The 25,480-nt window shown below is 51.4% G+C and overlaps 1 protein-coding gene across 2 annotated transcripts in view; it reads right to left on the minus strand.

The window, feature by feature from the left end:
* LOC119966625 (uncharacterized abhydrolase domain-containing protein DDB_G0269086-like) overlaps window positions 1-25,480 on the minus strand; it is a 229,516-nt gene that overhangs the window by 176,559 nt on the left and 27,477 nt on the right. For both annotated transcript variants that reach the window (XM_038798629.1, XM_038798628.1), the window contains exons 8-10: window positions 25,235-25,282; window positions 9,068-9,148; window positions 2,725-2,781 (exon numbers count right to left, since the gene is read on the minus strand). In XM_038798629.1, the coding sequence (XP_038654557.1) occupies window positions 2,725-2,781; window positions 9,068-9,148; window positions 25,235-25,282 (186 nt within the window). The remainder of the gene's footprint in view (window positions 1-2,724; window positions 2,782-9,067; window positions 9,149-25,234; window positions 25,283-25,480) is intronic.

Consider the following 25,480-nt stretch of genomic DNA (forward strand, 5'->3'; position numbering starts at 1 on the left):
CGCTCCCTGGTCCTGACCCTCCGCCACGCTGCGCCGTGATACCATCTCCAACTGCTTCACTCTATCAGGGCTGCGTCTTTTCACACGGCCACTTCTAGTCCAATTAGCCATACATCAGAGGAGGAATCCTTCTTGATATTGTCCACTTCACCGATCTATCCCATAAAGTCCCAGAAAAGTCAGGGAAAAAAGGTCTGAAAGTAGTAGAGTCCACGGTCGGGATTCTCCCGCAATTGGCAGGGCGGCCCGTACCGGCGGCAAGAGCGGCGTGAATCACTCTGGCGTCGGGCCACCCGGACATTGCGTAATTCTCCGCACTTCCTGGGGCTAGTCCGGCGCTGGAGGGGTTGGCGCCGTGCCAATCGGCGCTGAATGACCGCCACGCGATGGTGCATGCGCAGCACTGTCGCCGTGTTTCCTGCGCATGTGCAGGGGGTTTCTTCTCCGCACCGGCCATGGTGAAGCCTTACAGAGGCCGGCGTAGAGGGAAAGCGTGCCCCCACGTCACAGGCCCACCCGCAGATTAATGGGCCCCAATCATGGGCCAGGCTACCATGGCCCCCCCCCCCCGGACCGGATCCCCCCAGCGCTCCCCTGAGGACCCCGCTAGATGGCCGACAAGCCAGGTCCCTCGGGGCTGGGCCATGTCTATTTAACACCGGCTGGACTGGCCGTAAACGAGTGACCGCTCGGCCCATCGGGGCTCGGAGAATTGCCGAGGGGGCCGACCGGCGCGGCGCAATCCCCGCCCCCGCCCGAAAACCGGCACTGGAGAATTCGGCAGCCGGCGTCGGAGCAGCGGGCTGGGATTCACGCCGTTCCCCGGCAATCCTCCGACCCGGCGGGGGGGGTCGGAGAATCCCACCTTCTGCCACCTGTTCTGCCGCACGGAGGGAAAATTCAGAATGTCCAAATTAACAGCACGTCTTTCAGAACTTGTGGGAAAACCTCGTGCTGTAAACCTCGATGACTCAGAGATTCTATGACTCTACATTTCACTGCAGCAAATGGTCACAATTACTGTCTACTTTTACTGCTTCTGGGCATGATAGGTATTTTTGGTGCTTTGTGTCTACATGTTAATTTTTGATTCAAAAACATTTCAAAGCCGAAACAAAAGAATCACCCCAATGCGGATGATTAGTTTCAGTGCCACGGGCATCATCAAATGGGCACGCTGCACCCAAAAAGCAGCGCACCACGGTGCTATACAGCCGATATATAGCCAGGAGACCAAGTTCCTGGGGTCTGCCTGGTGCGGATGCCTCGTGAGATCTAACGCGATATCGCGAGACATTGCGATGGGACTCCCATCCATAGTGGGCGGGATCACGTTTTTTGCAAATCTCCATATTCGAGCAAGACAGCTAGCCTCACTCTGATATGCAGTTTTCCAAGGCACCCCAGGATCTATCTCCTTTGCCTCACTGACCTCGAGTGTGTGCTGTTCAGTACAGGGTCTCCACGAACAGGGACCAGGCGGAATGGCACTTGTGGGGGGTGTCTCCCAAGGGATTGGAGGCCCCCAGGTGAATGTCCTTTGGGTAAGGTGGCACCCTGGTACTGCTGATGCTAACTGGGCACCCTGGCACTGCCAGTCGTGCACCATGGAGGAGTGCCAGAGTGGAACTTCTGGTGCCTGAGTGGCACTGCCAGGGGAGGTGCCAGGTTGGCACAGCCAAGGTGCCAACTGGACTTTCTTGCTTGGCAGTGACTGGGCCGGAGTCCCCTGCGCAGGTGTTGGAGGGTGCCCGGGGACACCTCAGTGAGTTGGGGCTTGGGGGGGGGGGGGGGGGTTCGGGGTTTGAGTTAAGGGGCTCCAGAGATCGGGACCCTTTAAAAGTGGCATCCTGATCTCTCGCTGCACAGTGCAGAAAACAGGGCCCTGTGAAGCTTCGTCCGCATGCTCCCCACTGAAGCCCGAGTGATGTTAACGTAGTGTTTCCTGATGCTGCGAGTGCCAGGAAACACACGGCTAAACACGTTTGCTGTGGGACTTTGCTTCCATTTAGTTAAACTGCGCCCCACATTGTTCTTGTCAGTTTATTGCAGGGAACCCGCTGGTAAGTCTCAGCTTGGCCAAAGGGAGGAACCATTCTTGAAGAAGAGGAGACGGACCGGCGCAATGTTAGTCTCCTTCAACTTCAGCGAGCCAACGTCCAGGTTGATAATGGTGAATGAGCAGATATTTAACAGAAAATGCTGCGGAAGCTCTGCAGGTCTGGCAGAGTCTGCGAAGAAACAGAAGTTGACGTTTTGAATCCGTAGGACTCGCCTTCAGAGTTCTTCAAAAAGAGGGGAAAGCCACTTTGGACTGAGATGAGGAGAATTCTATTTTATTCAGTGGGCTGTGAATCTTTGGAGTTCTCTACTCTCAGTGCTGGGGGAGTTCAGTCAATGAGTGTGTTTAACCTGGAAACTGACAGATTTCTAAATGCACAGACGCTCCCAGACCTGTATTCTCAGCATTTTCTGTTTTAATTTCAGTTTGCCGCCTCCACAGTATTTTGCTTTTATACATATTTAATCCTTTTATCGTGTTGTGGGCCATTCTGTGGTGACGTGTGGCAATAAGTATGATGTGGGGATATTGCCCATCAATAGTTTCATGACAATATTTGATGAGTCACTGTACTGCTTTGATGCATTGAGAGTGCTTCATTCTCAAAGACTAAACATGGACCTGCTGTGCAAAACTAGCCCTTTTTCAAGCTTACAACTTACGTGCTTTGCTTGGTGTGGGTGGTTTTCTTGCGCTGGGGCACGTACGCTTCCTTGCAGCTGAAAGAGATATTGAATATTGCTGTTAAACAGTAAGGAAATTCCCTTCTCACCCTATCGGCTGGTTTAGCACACTGGGCTAAATCGCTGGCTTTTAAAGCAGACCAAGCAGCATGATAATAAGCCATTTATTGTCTTATAAGAGGTGGTCACATTGTATGGTGGAGCAGGGCCGAATGGTCGACTCCTGCTCCTAGTTTCTATGTTTGATACCCAGAGCTGAATCTCAGCAACATTCATAAGGGAGGGGGATTGTGAAATGAAATGAAAATCACTTATTTTCACGAGTAGGCTTCAATGAAGTTACTGTGAAAAGCCCCTAGTCGCCACATTCCGGCGCCTGTTCGGGGAGGCTGGTACGGGAATTGAACTGTGCTGCTGGCCTGCCTTGGTCTGCTTTAAAAGCCAGCGATTTAGCCCTGTGATGAAGGCAAGAATAATAAGCATGCCTCATGGGTATTTGCCATTAGAAACAAACTGCATCACTTGATGTATGTTGAGCAGTGGCATCAACAAGTAGCGGAACTGTCTGATGACACCTATTTCGTCGGCCGATGGTTGAGCGGTACCAAACCGGGGAAAACACTGACGTTGACGAAACAATTGGCAATTTTCCCCCCTTTATTTGAAAAAGCTGGGGGAAAACTATTAATCATGAAATGATTAAAGCACACAAGGAAACCATCACGTCTGTGCTGACCCTTTGAAGGAACAATTTTCCTCGTGCCACACTCCTCGACCCTCTCCTGTAGCCCTGCAACTTTTTCCTTTTCAGATCATGGGTGGTATTTCCGGCCCTGACACTGGACGGGAAAATTTGGATAACTATTAAGAGTCAATGGCTCTCCCCATCTGAGCTGGAAAATTCCACCCAATGATTCAGTTCGCTCGTGAATACCTTGATTGACCCATCCTCCACCACCTTCTCAGACAGTGCATTGTACATAGTAACCATAGAGCTCTCCACTTTGAGAGCTGATGTGGATCACCACACCTCAGGCGAGGGGCAAGGTTGAGGAGATGCCTTCATGAACAACTTCAGACGGTACGGGAATTGAACCTGCACTGTTGGCTACTCATCATAAACCAGCCCTCCAGCCAGCTGAGCTAACCGACCCCCATTCTTTGCGTGAAAGCATTTTTTCTCATGTCATCATTGCTTCTGTTGCCACTTACTTTAAATCTGTGCCCTCAGGTTCTTGATCCTTTCATCAATGGGAACAGTTTCACCTTGTCTACCCTGTCCAGACCCCTCATGATTTTCAATGCCTCTGTCAAATCTCCTCTCAACCTCCAAGGAGAACAGTACCAACTTCTCCCATCAATCAACGGAGCTGAAATTCCTCAGACCTGGAACCATTCTTGTGATATCTTTTCACATCCTCTCTAATTCCTTCATGATGCGCAATCAATAACTACTGAAACGAGGATGTAGTCCGAATTGAAGGCTTTAATCAACAGGATGTTTCCCCAGCAGCTCGAGTACAGAAAGAGGCCGGCTGCTGGGAAACACGGGTTCTTATACCCCGCATCACTGGGCAGAACTACCTTACATTCCGACCAATGAAATGCAAGCATTTGGGCCAATGAGCAGCGAGCCTTCTCCACCAATGGTAGCTCACACTCCCAGGTACCGTAGTACCTCTAGCCATACTACCACCCTTCATATCCTTCCTAAAGTGTAGTGCGTTGAATTGGACACACTACTCCAGTTCAGATAGCTATCTTGCTCTTATACTCCAAATTTCTACTGATGAAGCCCATGTACACCACGTCCACCACATCCTCATCTGTGGGCCGAAACCTTCCGGCCATTCCCGCTGGCGTGATCTTCCCGTCTTTATCCCTTTAATAATCTTATTTCATTTCTCGGTTTCCTTTTGAACTTTCTACATTTTGCCTGGTTCTCAGTTGTATTATCAACCGGGCATCTGTCACGTACCTTTTCTGCTTCATCTTAATCTCAACCACTTTCATCATCCGGGATTTGTTTACCCCGGCTTTCTCCTTCGTGAGAATATTATTTTGACAGCGCCCAACAGTTTTGCCCGCCTGTCTTTGAACTCAAATGATCTGGGCCAGATCTCTTCTTACCCCACTGAAGTTGGATTTCCCAGGGCAGCACGGTGGCGCAGGTGGGTTAGCATTGCTGCCTCACGGCGCCGAGGTCCTAGGTTTGATCCCGGCTCTGGGTCACTGTCCGTGTGGAGTTTGCACATTCTCTCCGCGTCTGCGTGGGTTTCGTCCCCACAACCCAAAGATATGCAGCCTAGGTGGATTGGCCACGCTAAATTGCCCCTTAATTGGAAGAAATTAATTGGGTACTCTAAATTTATTCCAGATTTATTTTCAAAAAACGTTGGATATCCCCCAGTTCATTGTTTCATAGAATTTACAGAGCGGAAGGAGGCCATTCGGCCAATTGCGTCTGCGCCAGCTCTTGGAAAGAGCACCCTACCCAACCTCCACCATAACCCAGTAACCCCACCCAACACTAAGGGCAATTTATCATGGCCAATCCACCTAACCTGCACATCTTTGGACTGTGGGAGGAAACCGGAGCACCCGGAGGAAACCCATACACACACGGGGAGGATGTGCAGACTCTACACAGACAGTGAGCCAAGCCAGAATCGAACCTGGGACCCTGGAGCTGTGAAGCAATTGTGCTATCCACAATGCTACCATGCTGCCCACTAACTATTCTTACTGATTGTTTCCTGCTCTTTTCCATAGCCAGCCTTAAACTTTATGATGTAATGATCAGTGTCCCTTTACTGCCACTTGTTTGATGTGCCCAGCTCAGTCCCAAGATCCACTCCCGGCAAAACTTCCTTTCTTGTACTACAACCATGCTGCTCTGGAAAAATCCTCCTGAAAACACTCTTGGAGCTGGTGTCCCTTTCTGCTCGATACACGCTTACTATCTCAGCCTCTAATCGGGAAACTAAAGACCCCCATTATAAATAATCATATTGCACTTTTCTGTAACTTCCTTGCAAATGTTTTAATCTTTCTCAGAAAGCCAATATTAAACAACTTGTTGATATCCGCTGAAGATGACTGGACAGTTTCAAATGTTGGAAGAGGAGACTGACCACAAAGTGGACCTGATACAGCTGTGGGGCTGATACAGCTGTGGGGCTGACACAGCTGATACAGATGTGGAGCTGATACAGCTGATACAGCTGTGGAGCTGACACAGCTGTGGGGCTGATACAGCTGATATAGATGTGGAGCTGATACAGCTGATACAGATGTGGGGCTGATACAGCTGATATAGATGTGGAGCTGATACAGCTGATACAGCTGTGGAGCTGACACAGCTGATACAGATGAGGGGCTGATACAGCTGTGGGGCTGATACAGCTGTGGGACTGATACAGCTACGGGGTTGATACAGCTGTGGGGCTGATATAGCTAAATACAGCCACAGAGCTGATACAGCTGTGGGGCTGATGCAGCTGATACAACTGTGGGGCTGATACAGCTGCGGGGCTGACACAGCTGTGGGGCTGATACAGCTGTGGGGCTGATACAGCTGTGGCTCTGATACAGCTACGGGGTTGATACAGCTGATACAGCTGTGGGGCTGATACGGTTGTGGGGTTGATACAGCTGTGCGGTTTATGCAGCTGATACAGCTGTGGGGCTGATACAGCTGTGGGGCTGATACAGCTGATATAGCTGATACAGCTGTGGGGCTGATACAGCTACGGGGTTGATACAGTTGATATAGCTGTGGGACTGATACAGCTGATACAGCTGTGGGGCTGATACAGCTGATACGGCTGTGGGACTGATACAGCTACGGGGTTGATACAGTTGATATAGCTGTGGGGCTGATACAGCTGATACAGCTGTGGGGCTGATACAGCTGATACGGCTGTGGGACTGATACAGCTACGGGGTTGATACAGTTGATATAGCTGTGGGGCTGATACAGCTGATACAGCTGTGGGACTGATTCAGCTGATACAGCTGTGGGGCTGATACAGCTATGGTAGTGATACTGCTGATACAGCTGTGGGGCTGATACAGCCGATACAGCTGTGGGGCTCATTCAGCTGATACCGCTGTGGGGCTGATACAGCTGTGGGGCTGATACAGCTGTGGGGCTGATACAGCTGTGGGGCTGATACAGCTGTGGGGCTGATACCGCTGTGGGACTGATACAGCTGTGGGGCTGATACAGCTACGGGGCTGATACAGATGTGGGGCTGATACAACTGTGGGGCTGATACAGCTGTGGGGCTGATACCGCTGTGGGGCTGATACAGCTGTGGGGCTGATACAGCTACGGGGCTGATACAGATGTGGGGCTGATACAGCTGTGGGGCTGATACAGCTGTGGGGCTGATACCGCTGTGGGGCTGATACAGCTACGGGGCTGATACAGCTGTGGGGCTGATACAGCTGTGGGGCTGATACAGCTGTGGTGGTGATACAGCTCTAGAGTTGATACAGCTGCAGGGCTGATACAGCTGATATAGCTGTGGGGCTGATCCAGCTGTGGGGTTGATGCAGCTGTGAGGTTGATACAGCTATGGGGTTGATACAGCTGATATAGCAGTGGGACTGATACAGCTGTGGGGCTGATACAGCTGATACAGCTGTGGGGCGGATACAGCTATGGGGCTGATATAGCTGTGGGGCTGATACAGCTGTGGGGTTGATGCAGCTGTGGGGTTGATACAGCTGATATAGCTGTGGGGCTGATATAGCTGTGGGACTGATACAACTGCGGGGTTGATACAGCTATGGGGCTGATGCAGCTGATACAGCTGTGGGGCTGATACAGCTGTGGGGCTGATAGAGCTGTGGGGCTGATACAGCTGTGGGGCTGATACAGCTACGGGGTTGATACAGCTACGGGGTTGATACAGCTGATACAGCTGTGGGGCTGATACAGCTGTGCGGCTGATACAGCTACGGGGTTGATACAGCTATGGGGCTGATACAGCTGATACAGCTGTAGGGCTGATACAGCTGTGGGGCTGATAGAGCTGTGGGGCTGATACAGCTGTGGGGCTGATACAGCTACGGGGTTGATACAGCTACGGGGTTGATACAGCTGATACAGCTGTGGGGCTGATACAGCTTTGGGGCTGATACAGCTGTGGGACTGATACAGCTACGGGGTTGATACAGCTGATACAGCTGTGGGGCTGATACAGCTGTGGGGCTGATACAGCTACGGGGTTGATACAGCTGATACAGCTGTGGGGCTGATACAGCTGATACAGCTACGGGGTTGATACAGCTGATACAGCTGTGGGGCTGATACAGCTGTGGGGCTGATACAGCTATGGGGTTGATACAGCTGATACAGCTGTGGGACTGATACAGCTGTGGGGCTGATACAGCCATAGATTTGATGTAGCTGTGGGACTGATACAGCTACGGGGTTGATACAGCTACGGGGTTGATACAGCTGTGGGGCTGATACAGCTACGGGGTTGATACAGCTGTGGGGCTGATACAGCTACGGGGTTGATACAGCTACGGGGTTGATACAGCTGTGGGGCTGATACAGCTGTGGGGCTGATACAGCTGTGGGGCTGATACAGCTACGGGGTTGATACAGCTGTGGGGCTGATACAGCTGTGGGGCTGATACAGCTGTGGGGCTGATACAGCTACGGGGTTGATACAGCTACGGGGTTGATACAGCTGTGGGGCTGATACAGCTGTGGGGCTGATACAGCTACGGGGTTGATACAGCTACGGGGTTGATACAGCTGTGGGGCTGATACAGCTGTGGGGCTGATACAGCTGTGGGGCTGATACAGCTATGGGGTTGATACAGCTGTGGGGCTGATACAGCTACGGGGTTGATACAGCTGATACAGCTGTGGGACTGATACAGCTATGGGGTTGATACAGCTGATATAGCTGTGGGACTGATACAGCTGTGGGGCTGATACAGCTATGGGGTTGATGCAGCTGATATAGCTGTGGGACTGATACAGCTGATACAGCTATGGGTTTGATACAGCTATGGGGCTGATACAGCTGTGGGGCTGATACAGCTGTGGGGCTGATACAGCTGTGGGGCTGATACAACTATAGAGTTGATACAGCTGTGGGATTGATACAGCTGTGGGAAGGTCATCTTAAAATAGAAGTACACATTTCTTAAAATGGCACAGCAGCTGGTTTTCGAGTTGCAAATGGAAATTAAACTTCAGAAAAAAGAATGGAAATTCGAGCGATCATAAATAATTCAACTAAATAATTATAAAAGGGCCAATTTAATTCAAGCTATTTGTGTATTTTGAATCTACCTGGACATGTTGATGCTGCCGGCGCCATTGGTTTTGGTGGCATCCTTGGGCCTCGACAAGGTGGTTTGGGAGCTCTGGGGCCTGAATAGAAAGATGTCATTGTAAGCTTGGCTATTGAGAAACAAGTAACAATTGTATCAGCAATAAAAACTCAAAATGTTGGACAAACTCAACAGCTCTGGCAGCCGACAACGTTAACAGTTTGAGTCCAAATGACTCTTCTCCAAAACTAAAGAAGGGTATAAATGTTATGAATGATATAGTTGGAGAGAAGAGTGGAGGAAGTGGGGCAGAATAGAAAATCAGTGATAGGTCCGAGCTAAACAGACATTGACAAAGATATCATGGACCCGTCCCTTACATCTGCTGCCTCAGCAATAAGTGTTGACAGCAATAGTTGTTACTTCATAGAAATCAAAAACACATCATAAAGCTTTAAAACTCCTCATATCATTTGATGTGCAAGGCTTCTATTCACTTGCAAAGTTTTTATTAGGCTCTAATTGACAGGGTATTAGCTTCCAGGCAGCCAGGGGACTGGACTAGTTATTTTCATTTCCCTTCACGTTTGAATCCATCTCAGGTATCCTGCTTTGAAGAAAACCACAATGTTTATAAACATCGAGCCAAGATTGACAGCTCCTGACCACTTCAAAAGAAGTATTAAAAAGAGTAAGTGAAAGCACTTATCATCTCTGATATGGGGGTCTATGATGATTGGAATATTTTAGAAACTTTTATAAATGAAAGCACAATTGAAGGGTGAAAACTCTGGAGTTAGTGTTGTTTGACTGGGGAAGTCCCTGTCGAGTTAATGATTTGCAGCTTGCCTTAGTTTTTTTTCTACCTTGAAGAGGTGAGGTCAGTACTAGGCAAAGCTCAGAGAGGTGCATTTTGTGAAAAGCTGTGGCGAGAGAGTTTGGAAAAAACTCTTAGACAGGCAGGTTTTGGAAGCAAAGTCTGATCTCTGATCTTGCAACCATTGTTTTTATTGACACTACAAGTAAAGGCAGAGATACCTTGGGCGGGATTCTCTGTTAGCCAATGCCAAAATCGGGAAAGACGATTGGGCGGAGAATTGGGTTCCGATGCAGAAATCGTGGTAGGCGGTGGTTTGACACCAAATTGCATTGCTCCAGCACCTCGACAGCGGCGTCAATACATTCCGGGAAGCACATACAGTAGACATCTTTTGCATATTGTTAGTGGGCCCGACCCGATATTCTCCAGGGCTTCTGCGATTCTCCGCCTCCAATGGGCTGAGTTCCCGAAGGCGGGGTCGAGAAGAGGGTCATTTAGCAGTCTGGTGACAGTGGGGAAGAAGCTGTTTTTGAGTCTGTTCGTGCGTGTTCTCAGACTTTTGTATCTCCTGCCCGATGGAAGAAGTTGGAAGAGTGAGTAAGCCGGGTTAGAGGGGTTTTTGATAATGCTGCCCGCTTTCCCCAGGCAGCGGGAGGTGTAGATGGAATCAATGGATGGGAGGCAGGTTCGTGTGATGGACTGGGCGGTATTCACGACTCTCTGAAGTTCCTTGCGGTCCTGGGCTGAGCAGTTGCCATACCAGGCTGTGATGCAGCCAGAGAGGATGCTTTCTACGGTGCATCTGTAAAGGTTGGTACGGGTAAATGTGGACATGCCGAATTTCCTTAGTTTCCTGAGGAAGTATAGGCGCTGTTGTGGATGGACCAGGACAGATTGTTGGTTTCTGGGTGGCACGGTAGCACAGTGGTTAGCACTGTTGCCTCACACCGCCAGGGACCCGGGTTTGATTCATGGCTTGGGATCACTATCTGTGTGGAGTCTGCACATTCTCCCCGTGTCTGTGTGGGTTTCCTCCAGCTGCTCCCGAAACATGTGCTTATTTGGTGAATTGGACATTCTGAATTCTCCCTCAGTGTGCCAACTAGGGGATTTTCACAGCAACTTCATTGCAGTGTTAGTGTAAACCTACTTGTGACACTAATAATGATTATTATTATTATGATGGTGATGTATACACCTAGGAATTTGAAACTGCTAACCATCTCCACCTCAAAACCATTGATGCAGACAAGGATGTGTACAGTACTTTGCTTCCTGAAGTCAATGGCCAGCTCTTTAGTTTTGCTGAAATTGAGGGAGAGATTGTTGTCATTGGACCATGCCACTAGGTTCTCTATCTCCCTCCTGTACTCTGACTCATCGTTATTCGAGATCCGACCCACTACAGTCGTGTCATCAGCAAATTTGTAGATGGAGTTGGAGCCAAGTTTTCCCACAGAGTGTGTGTATAGGGAGTATACTAGGGGGTAAGTACGCAGCCTTGCGGGGCCCCAGTATTGAGGACTAATGTGGAGGATGTGTTGTTGTTTATTCCTACTGATTGTGGTCTGTGGGTCAGAAAGTCGAAGATCCAGTTGCAGGAGGAGCCAAGTCCTAGGTTTTGGAGCTTTGATATGAGCTTGGCTGGGATTATGGTGTTGAAGGCGGAGCTGTAGTCAATAAATAGGAGTCTGATGTAGGAGTCCTTGTTGTCGAGATGTTCCAGGGATGAGTGTCGGCCAGGGAGATGGCATCTGCTGTGGACCGGTTGTGGTGGTATGCAAATTGCAGTGGATCTAGGCATTCTGGGAGTGTGGAGTTGATGTCCCTCATGACCAACCTCTCGAAGCACTTCATAACGATCAGTGTCAAGGCCACCGCACGGTAGTCATTGAGGCATGTTGCCTGGATCTTCTTTGGCACCGGTACGATGGTGGTCTTTGGCACTGGTGTGATCGTGGTATAAAGTTAAGATGGCTGAATGTGTTGATAGGAGAACAAAGACCAGTGCTCAGTGGGACCAAAACTAAAGAACTAGGGACACATGACTTTATGGGGGAGGGTTGGGTTATACTGGGGCAAGCCACCATTTACACTCAGTGTTTCTGAGTTGGAGTCTGAGTTGGGGTTATAACAGGGCATCAGGGAAGGCTATTTGGTTCCAGGAGGCAGTCACGAGGCAGACAGTTAGGGGAACCAGTATTATGATGGAGGAGCTTCAGCCCAACTTTGTCCAAAGGGTGTGAATTGCTTCTTACCTGTGTGAATGAGGAGAGCGATCACAAAGTGAATGAACAGACTGACCATGGAACCATGGTGAAGGACAACATTCAAATGGAGGACACGAAGAGGAATACGTTAGTGATAGAAGACAGTACAGGTAAGGGCTATTAGTTCTCTGCAGCTATGATCTGGAAATCTGAAGGTTTTGCTGCCTGCCTGGTGCGAGGGTTAATGACATCTCCTTATGGTTGGAGAGGAACTTGGATTGGGAAGGAATTAGTGGGGTAGTCCATGTAGAAACCAATGACATGGGTAGAATCTTCAAGAATGATGTTCTGCTGAGAGAATTTGAGGATCCAGGACATCAAGACATACGGCATGCTTACCTTCATTAGCCGGGGCATTGAGTATAAGAATTGGCAAGTCATGTTGCAGCTGTATAGAACCTTAGTTCGGCCACACTTGGAGTATAATGTTCAATTCTGGTCTCCACACTACCAGAAGGATGTGGAGGCGTTAGAGAGGGTGCAGAAGAGATTTACCAGGATGTTGCCTTGTATGGAGGGCATTAGCTATGAGGAGCGGTTGAAAAAACTCGGTTTGTTCTCACTGGATCGACGGAGGTTGAGGGACGACCTGATAGAGGTCTACAAAATTATGAGGGGCATAGACAGAGTGGATAGTCAGAGGCTTTTTCCCCAGGGTAGAGGGGTCAGTTACTAGGGACAATGGGTTTAAGGTGCGAGGGGCAAGGTTTAGAGGAGATGTACGAGGTACGTTTTTTACACAGAGGGTAGTGGGTGCCTGGAACTCGCTGCCGGAGGTGGTGGTGGAAGCAGGGACGAAGTGGCATTTAAGGGACATCTTGACAAATAATGAAAAAAAAAAATTCTTGAATAGGATGGGAATAGAGGGATACGGACCCAGGAAGTGTAGAAGGTTTTACTTTCGACGGGCAGCATGGTCGGCACGGGCTTGGCGGGCTGAAGGGCCTGTTCCTATGCTGTACTTTTCTTTGTTCTTTGTTTTTTTTATCAAAGATATTAATCTCTGGATTGTTATTTGAGCCACTTGAAAATTAACTTGGATCAAGCAGGTTAGAGAATTATAAATTCCAGGAATGGTTTGGACGGAAGAGGGCTCGATTCATGGGGCACTGGAGTGAGTTATTCTGTTGGGATGGGCACCACTTGAACTGCGCTGGGAGCATTTTCCTGGTCAATCGTCAAGTTGGCGCTCTGGACTGGGCCTTAAACTACCCTCAGTGGGGTGGTGGGCGGAATGGGGAGGGGTGGAGTGAAGGGAGATTTAGAAATCCAAAGAGGAAGGTTGAAGCATTGTGGCACATTCTGGATGGAATTCTCCCATGGCAGGTTTGGGGGGGGGGAAGAAATCGGCAGGTGTCCAAAATTGCTTTTCCCCGGCGTGAATTTACTGCGGGATCTGCCACTGGTGGTCACTATGGCGGATTGGGAAATCCACTTGGATTTGTATCCTGCTAATGGAGTGCAGATGAAGACCCATTGCCTGACTGTCTGTGACATCAGCAGGAAAACAGGCCAGTCCAGAATGCACCTGGGAAAATACGGTGTAAAACTCAGGATTCACCTGAACAATGCCTGGGGTTGCCCAGCAACCCTGGACATTGGAGCACCTTAGCAGTGTATGGGGAGGGGAGGGGGGGGGGGGGGGGGGGAGCATTTACAGGTGGATCTTCCAGATCCGGTGTCATTGAAGAGGTTCTTCTTCCAGCCTCGGAGTTTTCCCGGAATTCCATCATCTTTTTCAGATTGTCCATCTTCTTTCTTCAACGGGGGTGGATCTGTGTTGGGCATCTTTTCAATATGGTATCCAGGTAGGATGGTGGGATTCGCACGTGCCAGGGAATACGACACCAAACCACCACTAAACCACATAGACCAGCATTAATTAGGTCTATGCTGGAAGCTATGGCATGGTTTCCCACATGCCTCTGGGAGTGGAAAACACTCCGCATTCCTGCCCCGCCAAGAGGCTTAGTCCCAGATGGGAGTATTGTCTGATGGCAAAATTGGTCATTTAGATTTGATGGTCATTACAGAGACTTGGCTACAAGAAAAAAAATTATTTCAAGGGATGTTGGTCCACTGGCTGGACCAGCATTTAGTGTCCTTCCTAATTTCCTTTGAATAGGTGATGGTGAGTTGCCTTCTTGAACCACTGCAGTCCATGTGGTATGGGTGCACCCACGGTGCTGTTCGGGAGCACCTTCAGGACTGTGACCCAGCGACAGTGAAGGAACGGCGATGTGTTTCCAAGTCAGGATGGTGAGTGGCTTGGAGGGGGACCTGCAGGTGGTGGGGTTCCCAGGTATCTGCTGCTCTTGTCCTTCTATATTGTAATGTTTGTGTGTTTGGAATGTGCTGTATTACAAAACGTGTTGAGTTCCTGCCATGCCTTTTGTAGATGGCACACACAGCTGTCGTTGGTGGTGGTGGAAGTGAATGTTTGTGGATGGGGTGCCAGTTAAGCGGGGCTGCTTTGTCCTGGATGGTGGCGAGCTTCTTGAGTGTTGTTGGAGCTGCGCTCATCCAGGTAAGTGGGGAGTATTCCATCGCACCCCTGACTTGTTTGTTGTAGATTGTGGACAGGCTTTAAGGAGGTGAATTACTTACCACAGGATTCTGGCTTGCTCCTGTGACCACAATATTTATATGACTCACTAGTTCAGTGTCTGGTCAATGGTAACCCCCAGGATTTTGCTCGGTGGTAGGATGTTGGTAAATAAATATTTCAGGGACACAATGGTTGGAACTCTCCAACTGGGAGACTAAAATGTTGCTGCTGGGACTCAATTGCATTCGCATCATATTCCTCTTGGGGGTGCTATTCGGAAAGTGAGTCAGGCCATGTACGAATTGAAATCAATTCCCGGCCCAATGGGCTTTGAAACCACTGGAGCCGGAGTCAGCATGAAGGAGCCTGACAGCTGGAGCTAGGTTTAAGCTCCACTTACCACACACTCACTACAACCGTGAAGACGTCTCACAGCAGACTTGCCCCATCAAGCCATGGGGTACAGGTCTCTGGCACAGAGTCTGTCCCCGTTGCTCAGAAGGGAAGGGGGGAAAGGAGTAGAACATTAGTCATTGGAGACTCCATAGTTAGGGGGATAGGTAGGAGATTCTGTGGGAACGAGAGAGACTCGCGGTTGGCGTGTTGCCTCCCAGGTGCCAGGGTCCGCGATGTCTCAGATCGTGTTTTCGGGATCCTTAAGGGGGAGGGGGAGCAGCCCCAAGTCGTGGTCCACATAGGTACCAACGACATAGGTAGGAAAAGGGATAGGGATGTAAGGCAGGAATTCAGGGAGCTAGGGTGGAAACTTAGAGCTAGAACAAAGAGTTATTATCTCTGGGTTGTTACCCGTGCCACGTGCTAGCGAGTCAAGGAATAGGGAGAGAGTGCAGTTGAACATGTGGCTGCAGGGATGGTGCAGGAGGGAGGATTTCAGATTCCTGGGCAATTGGGGCTCATTCTGGGGTAGGTTGGACCTCTACAAACGGGATGGTCTACACCTGGACCAGAGGGGTACTAATATCCTCGGGGGGAGGTTTGCTAATGCTCTTCGGGAGGGTTTAAACTAGTTCAGCAGGGGATTGGGAACCTGAATTGTAGCTCCAGTACACAAGAAGCTGAGAGTAGTGAGGTCATGAGTAAGGTTTCAAAGTTGCAGGAGTGTACCGGCAGGAAGGAAGGTGGTTTAAAGTGCGTCTACTTCAATGCCAGGAGCATCCGGAATAAGGTGGATGAGCTTGCGGCATGGGTTAGTACCTGGGACTTCGATGTTGTGGCCATTTCGGAGACATGGATAGAGCAGGGACAGGAATGGTTGTTGCAGGTGCCGGAGTTTAGATATTTCAGTAAGTTCAGGGAAGGTGGTAAGAGAGGGGGAGGGGTGGCATTGTTAGTCAAGGACAGTATTACAGTGGCTGAGAGGACATTTGATGAGGACTCGAATACTGAGGTAGTATGGGCTGAGTTAAGAAACAGGAAAGGAGAGGTCACCCTGTTAGGGCTTTTCTATAGGCCTCCGAAAAGTTCCAGAGATGTAGAGGAAAGGATTGCAAAGATGATTCTGGATAGGAGCGAAAATAACAGGGTAGTTGTTATGGGGGACTTTAACTTTCCAAATATTGACTGGAAACACTATAGTTCGAGTACTTTAGATGGATCCGTTTTTGTCCAATGTGTGCAGGAGGGTTTCCTGACGCAGTATGTAGATAGGCCAACGAGAGGCGAGGCCGTATTGGATTTGGTACTGGGTAATGAACCAGGACAGGTGTTAGATTTGGAGGTAGGTGAGCATTTTGGTGATAGTGACCACAATTCGATTATGTTTACTTTAGCGATGGAAAGGGATAGGTATAAACCGCAGGGCAAGAGTTATTGCTGGGGGAAAGGCAATTATGATGCGATGAGGCAAGACTTAGGATGCATTGCCTGGAGAGGAAAACTGCAGGGGATGGACACAATGGAAATGTGGAGCATGTTCAAGGAACAGCTACTGCGTGTCCTTGATAAGTATGTACCTGTTAGGCAGGGAGGAAGTGGTCGAGTGAGGGAACCATGGGTTACTAAAGCAGTTGAATCACTTGTCAAGAGGAAGAAGGAGGCTTATGTGAAGATGAGACGTGATGGTTCAGTTGGGTCGCTTGAGAGTTACAAGTTAGCTAGGAAGGCTCTAAAGAGAGAGCTAAGAAGAGCCAAGCGAGGACATGAGAAGTCTTTGGCAGGTAGGATCAAGGATAACCCTAAAGCTTTCTATAGGTATGTCAGGAATAAAAGAATGACTAAGGTAAGAGTAGGGCCAGTCAAGGACAGTAGTGGGAGGTTGTGCGTAGAGTCCGAGGAGATAGGAGAGGTGCTAAATGAGTATTTTTCGTCAGTATTCACACAGGAAAAAGACAAAGTTGTCGAGGAGAATACTGAGATACAGGCTACTAGACTAGAAGGGCTTGAGGTTCATAAGGAGGAGGTGTTAGCGATTCTGGAAAGTGTGAAAATAGATAAGTCCCCTGGGCCGGATGGGATTTATCCTAGGATTCTCTGGGAAGCTAGGGAGGAGATTGCTGAGCCTTTGGCTTTGATCTTTAAGTCATCTTTGTCTACAGGAATAGTGCCAGAGGACTGGAGGATAGCAAATGTTGTCCCCTTGTACAAGAAGGGGAGTAGAGATAACCCCAGTAACTATAGACCAGTGAGTCTTACTTCTATTGTGGGAAAAGTCTTGGAAAGGTTTATAAGAGATAGGATGTATAATTATCTGGAAAGGAATAATTTGATTAGAGATAGTCAACATGGTTTTGTGAAGGGTAGGTCGTGCCTCACAAACCTCATTGAGTTCTTCGAGAGGGTGACCAAACAGGTGGATGAGGGTAAAGCAGTTGATGTGCTGTATATGGATTTCAGTAAAGCGTTTGATAAGGTTCCCCACGGTAGGCTATTGCAGAAAATACAGAGGCATGGGATTCAGGGTGATTTAGCAATTTGGATCAGAAATTGGCTAGCTGATAGAAGACAAAGAGTGGTGGTTGATGGGAAATGCTCTGACTGGTGTCTAGTTACTAGAGAGGAAGGCAGCCAGCGACCAGGGAAGCAAAAAAGCCACCGACGTGCGGATGTTGGGCAGGCGGCTTCACAAAGCGGACAAGAAGCCAGCGGCGACTAAGAGAAAGGCCATAAATAAAGAGCTGGAGGAAACAATAGGCTCGCTTTTAGAAACCAAGCAGCCCAGGGAATCCAAGGATGACCCAAAGTAAAAGAATAATGGTTGACGAGGAAAACCTGAAGGTCTTACAACTGGCCCAAAGCATCCAAAGAAATCGGACAGGATTCTCCTGCAATTGGCGGGACCGCCCGACGCCGGCGTGAACCACTCCGGCATCGGGCCGCCTGGAAGTTGCGGAATCCTCCGCACTTCCGGGAGCTAGGCCGGTGCTGGAAGGGTAGGTGCCATGACAACCGGTGCTGAAGGGCCGCCGCGAGTTGGAGCATGCACAGAACCGCTGGTGTCTACACATTACACATGCACAGGGGGTTTCCACTCTGCGCCGGCCATGGTGGAGCCTTACAGAGGCCGGCGTGGAGGGAAATATTGCCCCCACGCACAGGCCCGGCCGCAGATCGGTGGGCCCCGATCACGGGCCAGGCCACTATGGGTGTCCCCCCCCAGGGCCGGATCCCCCCCATGCCCCCCCCCCCCCCCCACCCCGAGGACCCCGCTAGCTGCCCTCCAAGCCAAGTCCTGCCGGGACGGACCATTCTATTTCACACCGGCAGGGACTGGCCGAAAACGGGTGGCCGCTTGGCCGATCGGGGCCCAGAGAATTGCTGGGGGGCCGCTGCCAATGGCCCCCGACCGATGGGGCATGATCCCCGCTCCGCCCGGTGGGGGCGGGGGGGGCAAGCAGCCGGGCCACGTCAGGCAAAGGAGAATCCTGCCCATAGTCTCCCAAACGGAGCATCTTGTCCGCTGTCTGTCTGGACTGCTGTCCCATTTCTAGGCAGCGGTCTGTGCAATGTGGAGTTTCCAGATGGGGTTCCATCTAATGGGGGGCTTCCTGTTTTGGGCTTCTCTTAGAGGAACCTCCTGGTGTGGGTATCCATAATGGGGGGCTGCCTGGTGGGAGTCTCTGTAAAGGGGGCTTCCAGGCAGGGGTCTGCCTCTCTTATGGGGGGCTTGAAAATAGGGGTCTCTCGTATGGGAGGGGTTGCGGGCGGTGTCTCTCTTATGTGTGGTCTCTGGTGGGGATCGCTTATGGGGCTTTCTGGTGGGAGTCTCTATTGGGGGGTCTCAGGTGGGGGTCCCTTATGGGGGACTTCCTGTTCGGGCTCTCTCTTATGGGGGGGGTCTCTGTTGGAGGTTTCTCTTATGGGAGTTTCCTGGTGGGGTCTCAAATGGGGGGGGGGGGGAATCCCTAGTGGGGGGGTCTCTCTTTTGGGGGTCTCTGGTTGGGGTCTCTCTTATAGGGGGGTTCCTGGTGGCGATAATGCGGGGGGGGGGGGACTTCCAGGTCTGCTTCTGTATTGTGGGGGTCTTTGGTGAGTGTTCCTATTATGTGAGGATCTCTGGTGGGGTCACTTATTGGCGGCATCTGGTGGGGGTCTCTGTACTGGGGATTCTGGTGGGGGAGACCCAGAAAGTCACGAGGTGTGGTGTGGGGTGGAATTACGTTGCAAGGGAGGTCCCAGACCTCGCTATCAGGCTGCCCGCGAAAGGTGGAGCCCGATAACGTGATTTACCAGTGAATCCCTCACAGTCCCGGCCAGGCATCAATTTGCATGGCAAGGCATAGGGACACACCTCTGGATTTGTGCTCAGTGGCAATTATTCTCCAGCGGGATTCCCGTCGGCAGGATCCACCCCCCACAAGCAGCCCACCAACGCCAGCGCATTTCCCAACGCCATGGGGTGGCCCACAATGGAAAAGCCCATTGGCCGGTTGGCAGGCCGGAGAATCCTGTCCAGCGGGATCACGCTGCACTGGCCAACCGGGCTGGCAGGCCGGAGAATCCTGTCCAGCGGGATCACGCTGCACTGGACACCAGGCTGGAGGGATGGAGAATCCTGTCCAGCGGGATCACGCTGCACTGGACACCAGGCTGGAGGGACAGAGAATCCTGTCCAGCGGGATCACGCTGCACTGGACAACCAGGCTGGCGGGACGGAGAATCCTGTCCAGCGAGATCACGCTGCACTGGACACCAGGCTGGAGGGACGGAGAATCCTGTCCAGCGGGATCACGCTGCACTGGACACCAGGCTGGAGGGACGGAGAATCCTGTCCAGTGGGATCACGCTGCACTGGACACCAGGCTGGCAGGCCGGAGAATCCTGTCCAGCGGGATCACGCTGCACTGGACAACCAGGCTGGAGGGACGGAGAATCCTGTCCAGTGGGATCACGCTGCACTGGACGCCAGGCTGGCGACACGGAGAATCCTGTCCAGTGGGATCACGCTGCACTGGACACCAGGCTATCGGGACGGAGAATCCTGTCCAGCGAGATCACGCTGCACTGGACAACCAGGCTATCGGGACGGAGAATCCTGTCCAGCGAGATCACGCTGCACTGGACAACCAGGCTGTCGGGACGGAGAATCCTGTCCAGCGGGATTACGCTGCACTGGACAGCCGGGCTGGAGGGACAGGGAATCCTGTCCAGCGGGATCACGATGCAATGGACACCAGGCTGGAGGGACAGAGAATCCTGTCCAGCGGGATCATGCTGCACTGGACAACCAGGCTGGAGGGACGGAGAATCCTGTCCAGCGGGATCACGCTGCACTGGACAACCAGGCTGGAGGGACGGAGAATCCTGTCCAGCGAGATCACGCTGCACTGGACAACCAGGCTGGAAGGACGGAGAATCCTGTCCAGTGGGATCACGCTGCACTGGACAACCAGGCTGGCGAGACGGAGAATCCTGTCCAGCGGGATCACGCTGCACTGGACAACCAGGCTGGAGGGACGGAGAATCCTGTCCAGTGGGATCACGCTGCACTGGACAGCAGGCTGGAGGGATGGAGAATCCTGTCCAGCGGGATCACGCTGCACTGGACACCAGGCTGGCGACACGGAGAATCCTGTCCAGCGGGATCACGCTGCACTGGACACCAGGCTGGAGGGACGGAGAATCCTGTCCAGCGGGATCATGCTGCACTGGACAACCAGGCTGGAGGGACGGAGAATCCTGTCCAGTGGATCACGCTGCACTGGACAACCAGGCTGGAGGGACGGAGAATCCTGTCCAGCGAGATCACGCTGCACTGGACAACCAGGCTGGAAGGACGGAGAATCCTGTCCAGTGGGATCACGCTGCACTGGACAACCAGGCTGGCGAGACGGAGAATCCTGTCCAGCGGGATCACGCTGCACTGGACAACCAGGCTGGCAGGCCGGAGAATCCTGTCCAGTGGGATCACGCTGCACTGGACACCAGGCTGGCGAGACGGAGAATCCTGTCCAGCGGGATCACGCTGCACTGGACAACCAGGCTGGCAGGCCGGAGAATCCTGTCCAGCGGGATCACACTGCACTGGACAGCTAGGCTGGAGGGACAGAGAATCCTGTCCAGCGGGATCACGCTGCACTGGACACCAGGCTGGAGGGACGGAGAATCCTGTCCAGCGGGATCACGCTGCACTGGACAACCAGGCTGGAGGGACGGAGAATCCTGTCCAGCGGGATCACGCTGCACTGGACAACCAGGCTGGAGGGACGGAGAATCCTGTCCAGCGGGATCACGCTGCACTGGACAACCGGGCTGTAGGGACGGAGAATCCTGTCCAGCGGGATTAGGCTGCACTGGACAGCCGGGCTGGAGGGATGGAGAATCCTGTCCAGCGGGATCACGCTGCACTGGACAACCAGGCTGGAGGGATGGAGAATCCTGTCCAGTGGGATCACGCTGCAATGGACAACCAGGCTGGAGGGACGGAGAATCCTGTCCAGCGGGATCACGCTGCACTGGACAACCAGGCTGGCGAGACGGAGAATCCTGTCCAGCGGGATCACGCTGCACTGGACACCAGGCTGGAGGGACAGAGAATCCTGTCCAGCGGGATCACACTGCACTGGACAGCCAGGCTGGAGGGACGGAGAATCCTGTCCAGCGGGATCGGGCTGCACTGGACAACCAGGCTGGAGGGACGGAGAATCCTGTCCAGCGGGATCGGGCTGCACTGGACAACCAGGCTGACGGGATGGAGAATCCTGTCCAGTGGGATCACGCTGCACTGGACAACCAGGCTGGCGACACGGAGAATCCTGTCCAGCCGGATCACGCTGCACTGGACACCAGGCTTGAGGGACGGAGAATCCTGTCCAGCGGGATCACGCTGCACTGGACACCAGGCTTGAGGGACGGAGAATCCTGTCCAGCGGGATCACGCTGCACTGGACAACCAGGCTGGAAGGATGGAGAATCCTGTCCAGCGGGATCACCCTGCACTGGACAACCAGGCTGGAGGGACGGAGAATCCTGTCCAGCGGGATCACCCTGCACTGGACAACCGAGCTGGAGGGATGGAGAATCCTGTCCAGCGGGATCACGCTGCAATGGACACCAGGCTGGAGGGACGGAGAATCCTGTCCAGCGGGATCACGCTGCACTGGATAACCGGACTGACGGGACGGAGAATCCTGTCCAGCGGGATCACGCTGCAATGGACAACCAGGCTGGAGGGACGGAGAATCCTGTCCAGCGGGATCACGCTGCAATGGACAACCAGGCCTTCGGGACGGAGAATCCTGTCCAGCGAGATCACGCTGCACTGGACAACCAGGCTGGAGGGACGGAGAATCCTGTCCAGCGGGATCACGCTGCAATGGACAACCAGGCTGTCGGGACGGAGAATCCTGTCCAGCGAGATCACGCTGCACTGGACAACCAGGCTGGAGGGATGGAGAATCCTGTCCAGCGGGATCACGCTGCACTGGACAGTCAGGCTGGAGGGACGGAGAATCCTGTCCAGCGGGATCACGCTGCACTGGACAACCAGGCTGGAGGGATGGAGAATCCTGTCCAGCGGGATCACGCTGCACTGGACAACCAGGCTGGAGGGACGGAGAATTCTGTCCAGCGGGATCACGCTGCAATGGACACCAGGCTGGAGGGACGGAGAATCCTGTCCAGCGAGATCACGCTGCACTGGACACCAGGCTGGAGGGACGGAGAATCCTGTCCAGCGGGATCACGCTGCACTGGACACCAGGCTGGAGGGATGGAGAATCCTGTCCAGCGGGATCACGCTGCAATGGACACCAGGCTGGAGGGACGGAGAATCCTGTCCAGCGGGATCACGCTGCACTGGACACCAGGCTGGAGGGACGGAGAATTCTGTCCAGCGGGATCACGCTGCACTGGACAGCCAGGCTGGAGGGACGGAGAATCCTGTCCAGCGGGATCACGCTGCACTGGACAACCAGGCTGGAGGGATGGAGAATCCTGTCCAGCGGGATTACGCTGCAATAGAAAACCGGGCTGGCGTTGGGGAAAATCGAGTTGATGGGGAACTTGGCCACACAGTCATAGGTGTACAAGGAGTATAGTAGGGGGCTGAGGACACAGCCTTCTGGGCACCGTTGTTGAGGATGGTCATGGAGGAGGTATTGTTGCCTATCTTTACTGATTGTGGCCTGTGGGTCAGGAAGATCAGGATCCAGTCGGAGAGGGAGGAGCTGAGGTCCAGGCCACGCTGTTTGGAGATGAGTTTTGTAGTAATAATGGTGTTGAGGGAGAAGAAGAGGCTTTTTATGGAAACAGGAGCAAGCCTGAGGATTGGAACGTTTTATAAACCAGCAGAGAGGGCCACCAAAAAGCTAATAAAAATGGGAAAATGTAATATGAGCGTGAAGTAGCCAGGAATATAAAAACTTGTTGTAACTGCATTTATAAATATATAAAGAGGCGGAGAGCGCTGGTCCTTTGGAAGAGAGGCAAAGACGTTGTCATGGGTAATTATGAAATAGCAGAAGCATTGAACATATATTTTGCAGCCTTATTCACACTAGAAGCCGCATGTTACATACCAAAAATAGATGGTAACTGAAGGGGCTAAAAAGAATGGGAAAATTAACGAAATTAATACGAATAAATTGGTGAAACTTAAGGGACTAATATCCGACAAATCTCTGGGACATTATGGCCTCTATGTCAGGATTCTAAAAGAGGAAGCCACAGTTAGTGGAGGCACTGCCATGATTTTCCAAAATTCCTTCAGTTCGGGCACGATCCCATCAGATTGACAGGTGACAAATGATGCACCACTTTTCAAGAAAGGAGGAAGAGAGAAAGCCGCGAGCTACAGGCCCGTTAGCTTAACATCAGCTGTTGGGAAAATGTCACAATCTATTATGAAGGAAGTCTTCACAGTGCCCTTAGAAATGTATAGAATGGTTAGATTGAGTCAACACGGTGTTACTAAAGAGAAATCCTGTGCGATAAATTTATTCAAATTTTTTTTGTGGATGTGGTGAATTCAGTAGATAAAGGGGAACCAGTAGATGTAGACCACCTAGATTTCCTAAAGGTTGCAGTGCCAGTGGTCGGGTCTGGGGGAGCCTTGCTCAGAGGAGTGAGGGTGAGGGGAGGTTAGAAGGCCCCGGAAATTGTTGGGGTGGGGGTGTGATGGCGGGAAGTGGATCCTGAAAGCCAATGTCGAGATTGGGGCTGCTTTCCACAATGGTTCTGCGATCTGCGAGGAGCCAGTCCCTCTGGCGGGTCCAGCTCGCTAGCTCCCTCAAAGTGTCGCCTCAGAGGGTGAGAATCTCGGCAAGGCCCAAAAACCGGCACAGGTGCTGGTGAAACATGGGGTGAATCTCGGCTCTGCAGCCACCCAGGCGCCCCCTGCCAAACACACCCAAAAGCGGACTTTAACTTTTGTCTGCTGAATCGCACCCTCTATTGATTTTGTTCTTTTAAGAACACTCCTTCCATCCATATCCTGGAGTGGGACTTGAACCCCAAATTGCAGGTTTAGCAGGATGGACAATACCCATTGAGCCACAAGATAGAACAAAGAACAAAGGAAATTACAGCACAGGAACAGGCCCTCCGGCCCTCCCAGCCTGCGCCGATCCAGATCCTTTATCTAAACCTGTCGCCTATTTTCCAAGGATCTACTTCCCTCTGTTCCCCGCCCTTTCATATATCTGTCCAGATGCATCTTAAATGATGCTATCGTGCCCGCTTCTACCACCTCCGCTGGGAAAGCGTTCCAGACACCCACCACCCTCTGCGTAAAAAACTTTCCACGCACATCTCCCTGAAACTTTCCCCTCTCACCTTGAAATCGTGACCCCTTGTAATTGACACCCCCACTCTTGGAAAAAGATCTCTTCTGTTTCCTGTTTGTGGCGAAAAGTAATGGCAATGCCATATTTCCTAAGATCTCATGATCCTCAGGCAGAACTTTATAATCTTCCCTGTGACGCGACTAGCAAATTTGGGACCGTGGAGATGCTTGAGATAATGTATTAGCACGTTGTGCTCCATTGACAAATATCCAAAACTTAATGGATAGCACTTAGTCCCAAATCCACCCAGAATTATGAACTGCACATTAAAATTTACAATATTTAAAAACATAGTCACAAAACTCACAAACTCCAGATGAAGCAGCACCTTGCCTGAAGTCAGCTGGCGCAGACGCTGAAAATAAAAGCAGTGAATTCAAACTCTGTCAGTCGGAAACGTCAATGCACAGATACAGCCTTGATCAAATTAGTTATTGAAATTAATTTTTAAATAGATACTCTTGCAATTTGATTGACATCAGCCGGACTGGCTCTATTTCTTTCTTGAAATAAATTAGATCAAAAGTTAAAAGTGGCCCTTGAAGTTCTGTTT

The sequence above is a fragment of the Scyliorhinus canicula genome, chromosome 5 (genome assembly GCF_902713615.1).
Source record: "Scyliorhinus canicula chromosome 5, sScyCan1.1, whole genome shotgun sequence".
Lineage (NCBI taxonomy): Eukaryota > Metazoa > Chordata > Chondrichthyes > Carcharhiniformes > Scyliorhinidae > Scyliorhinus > Scyliorhinus canicula.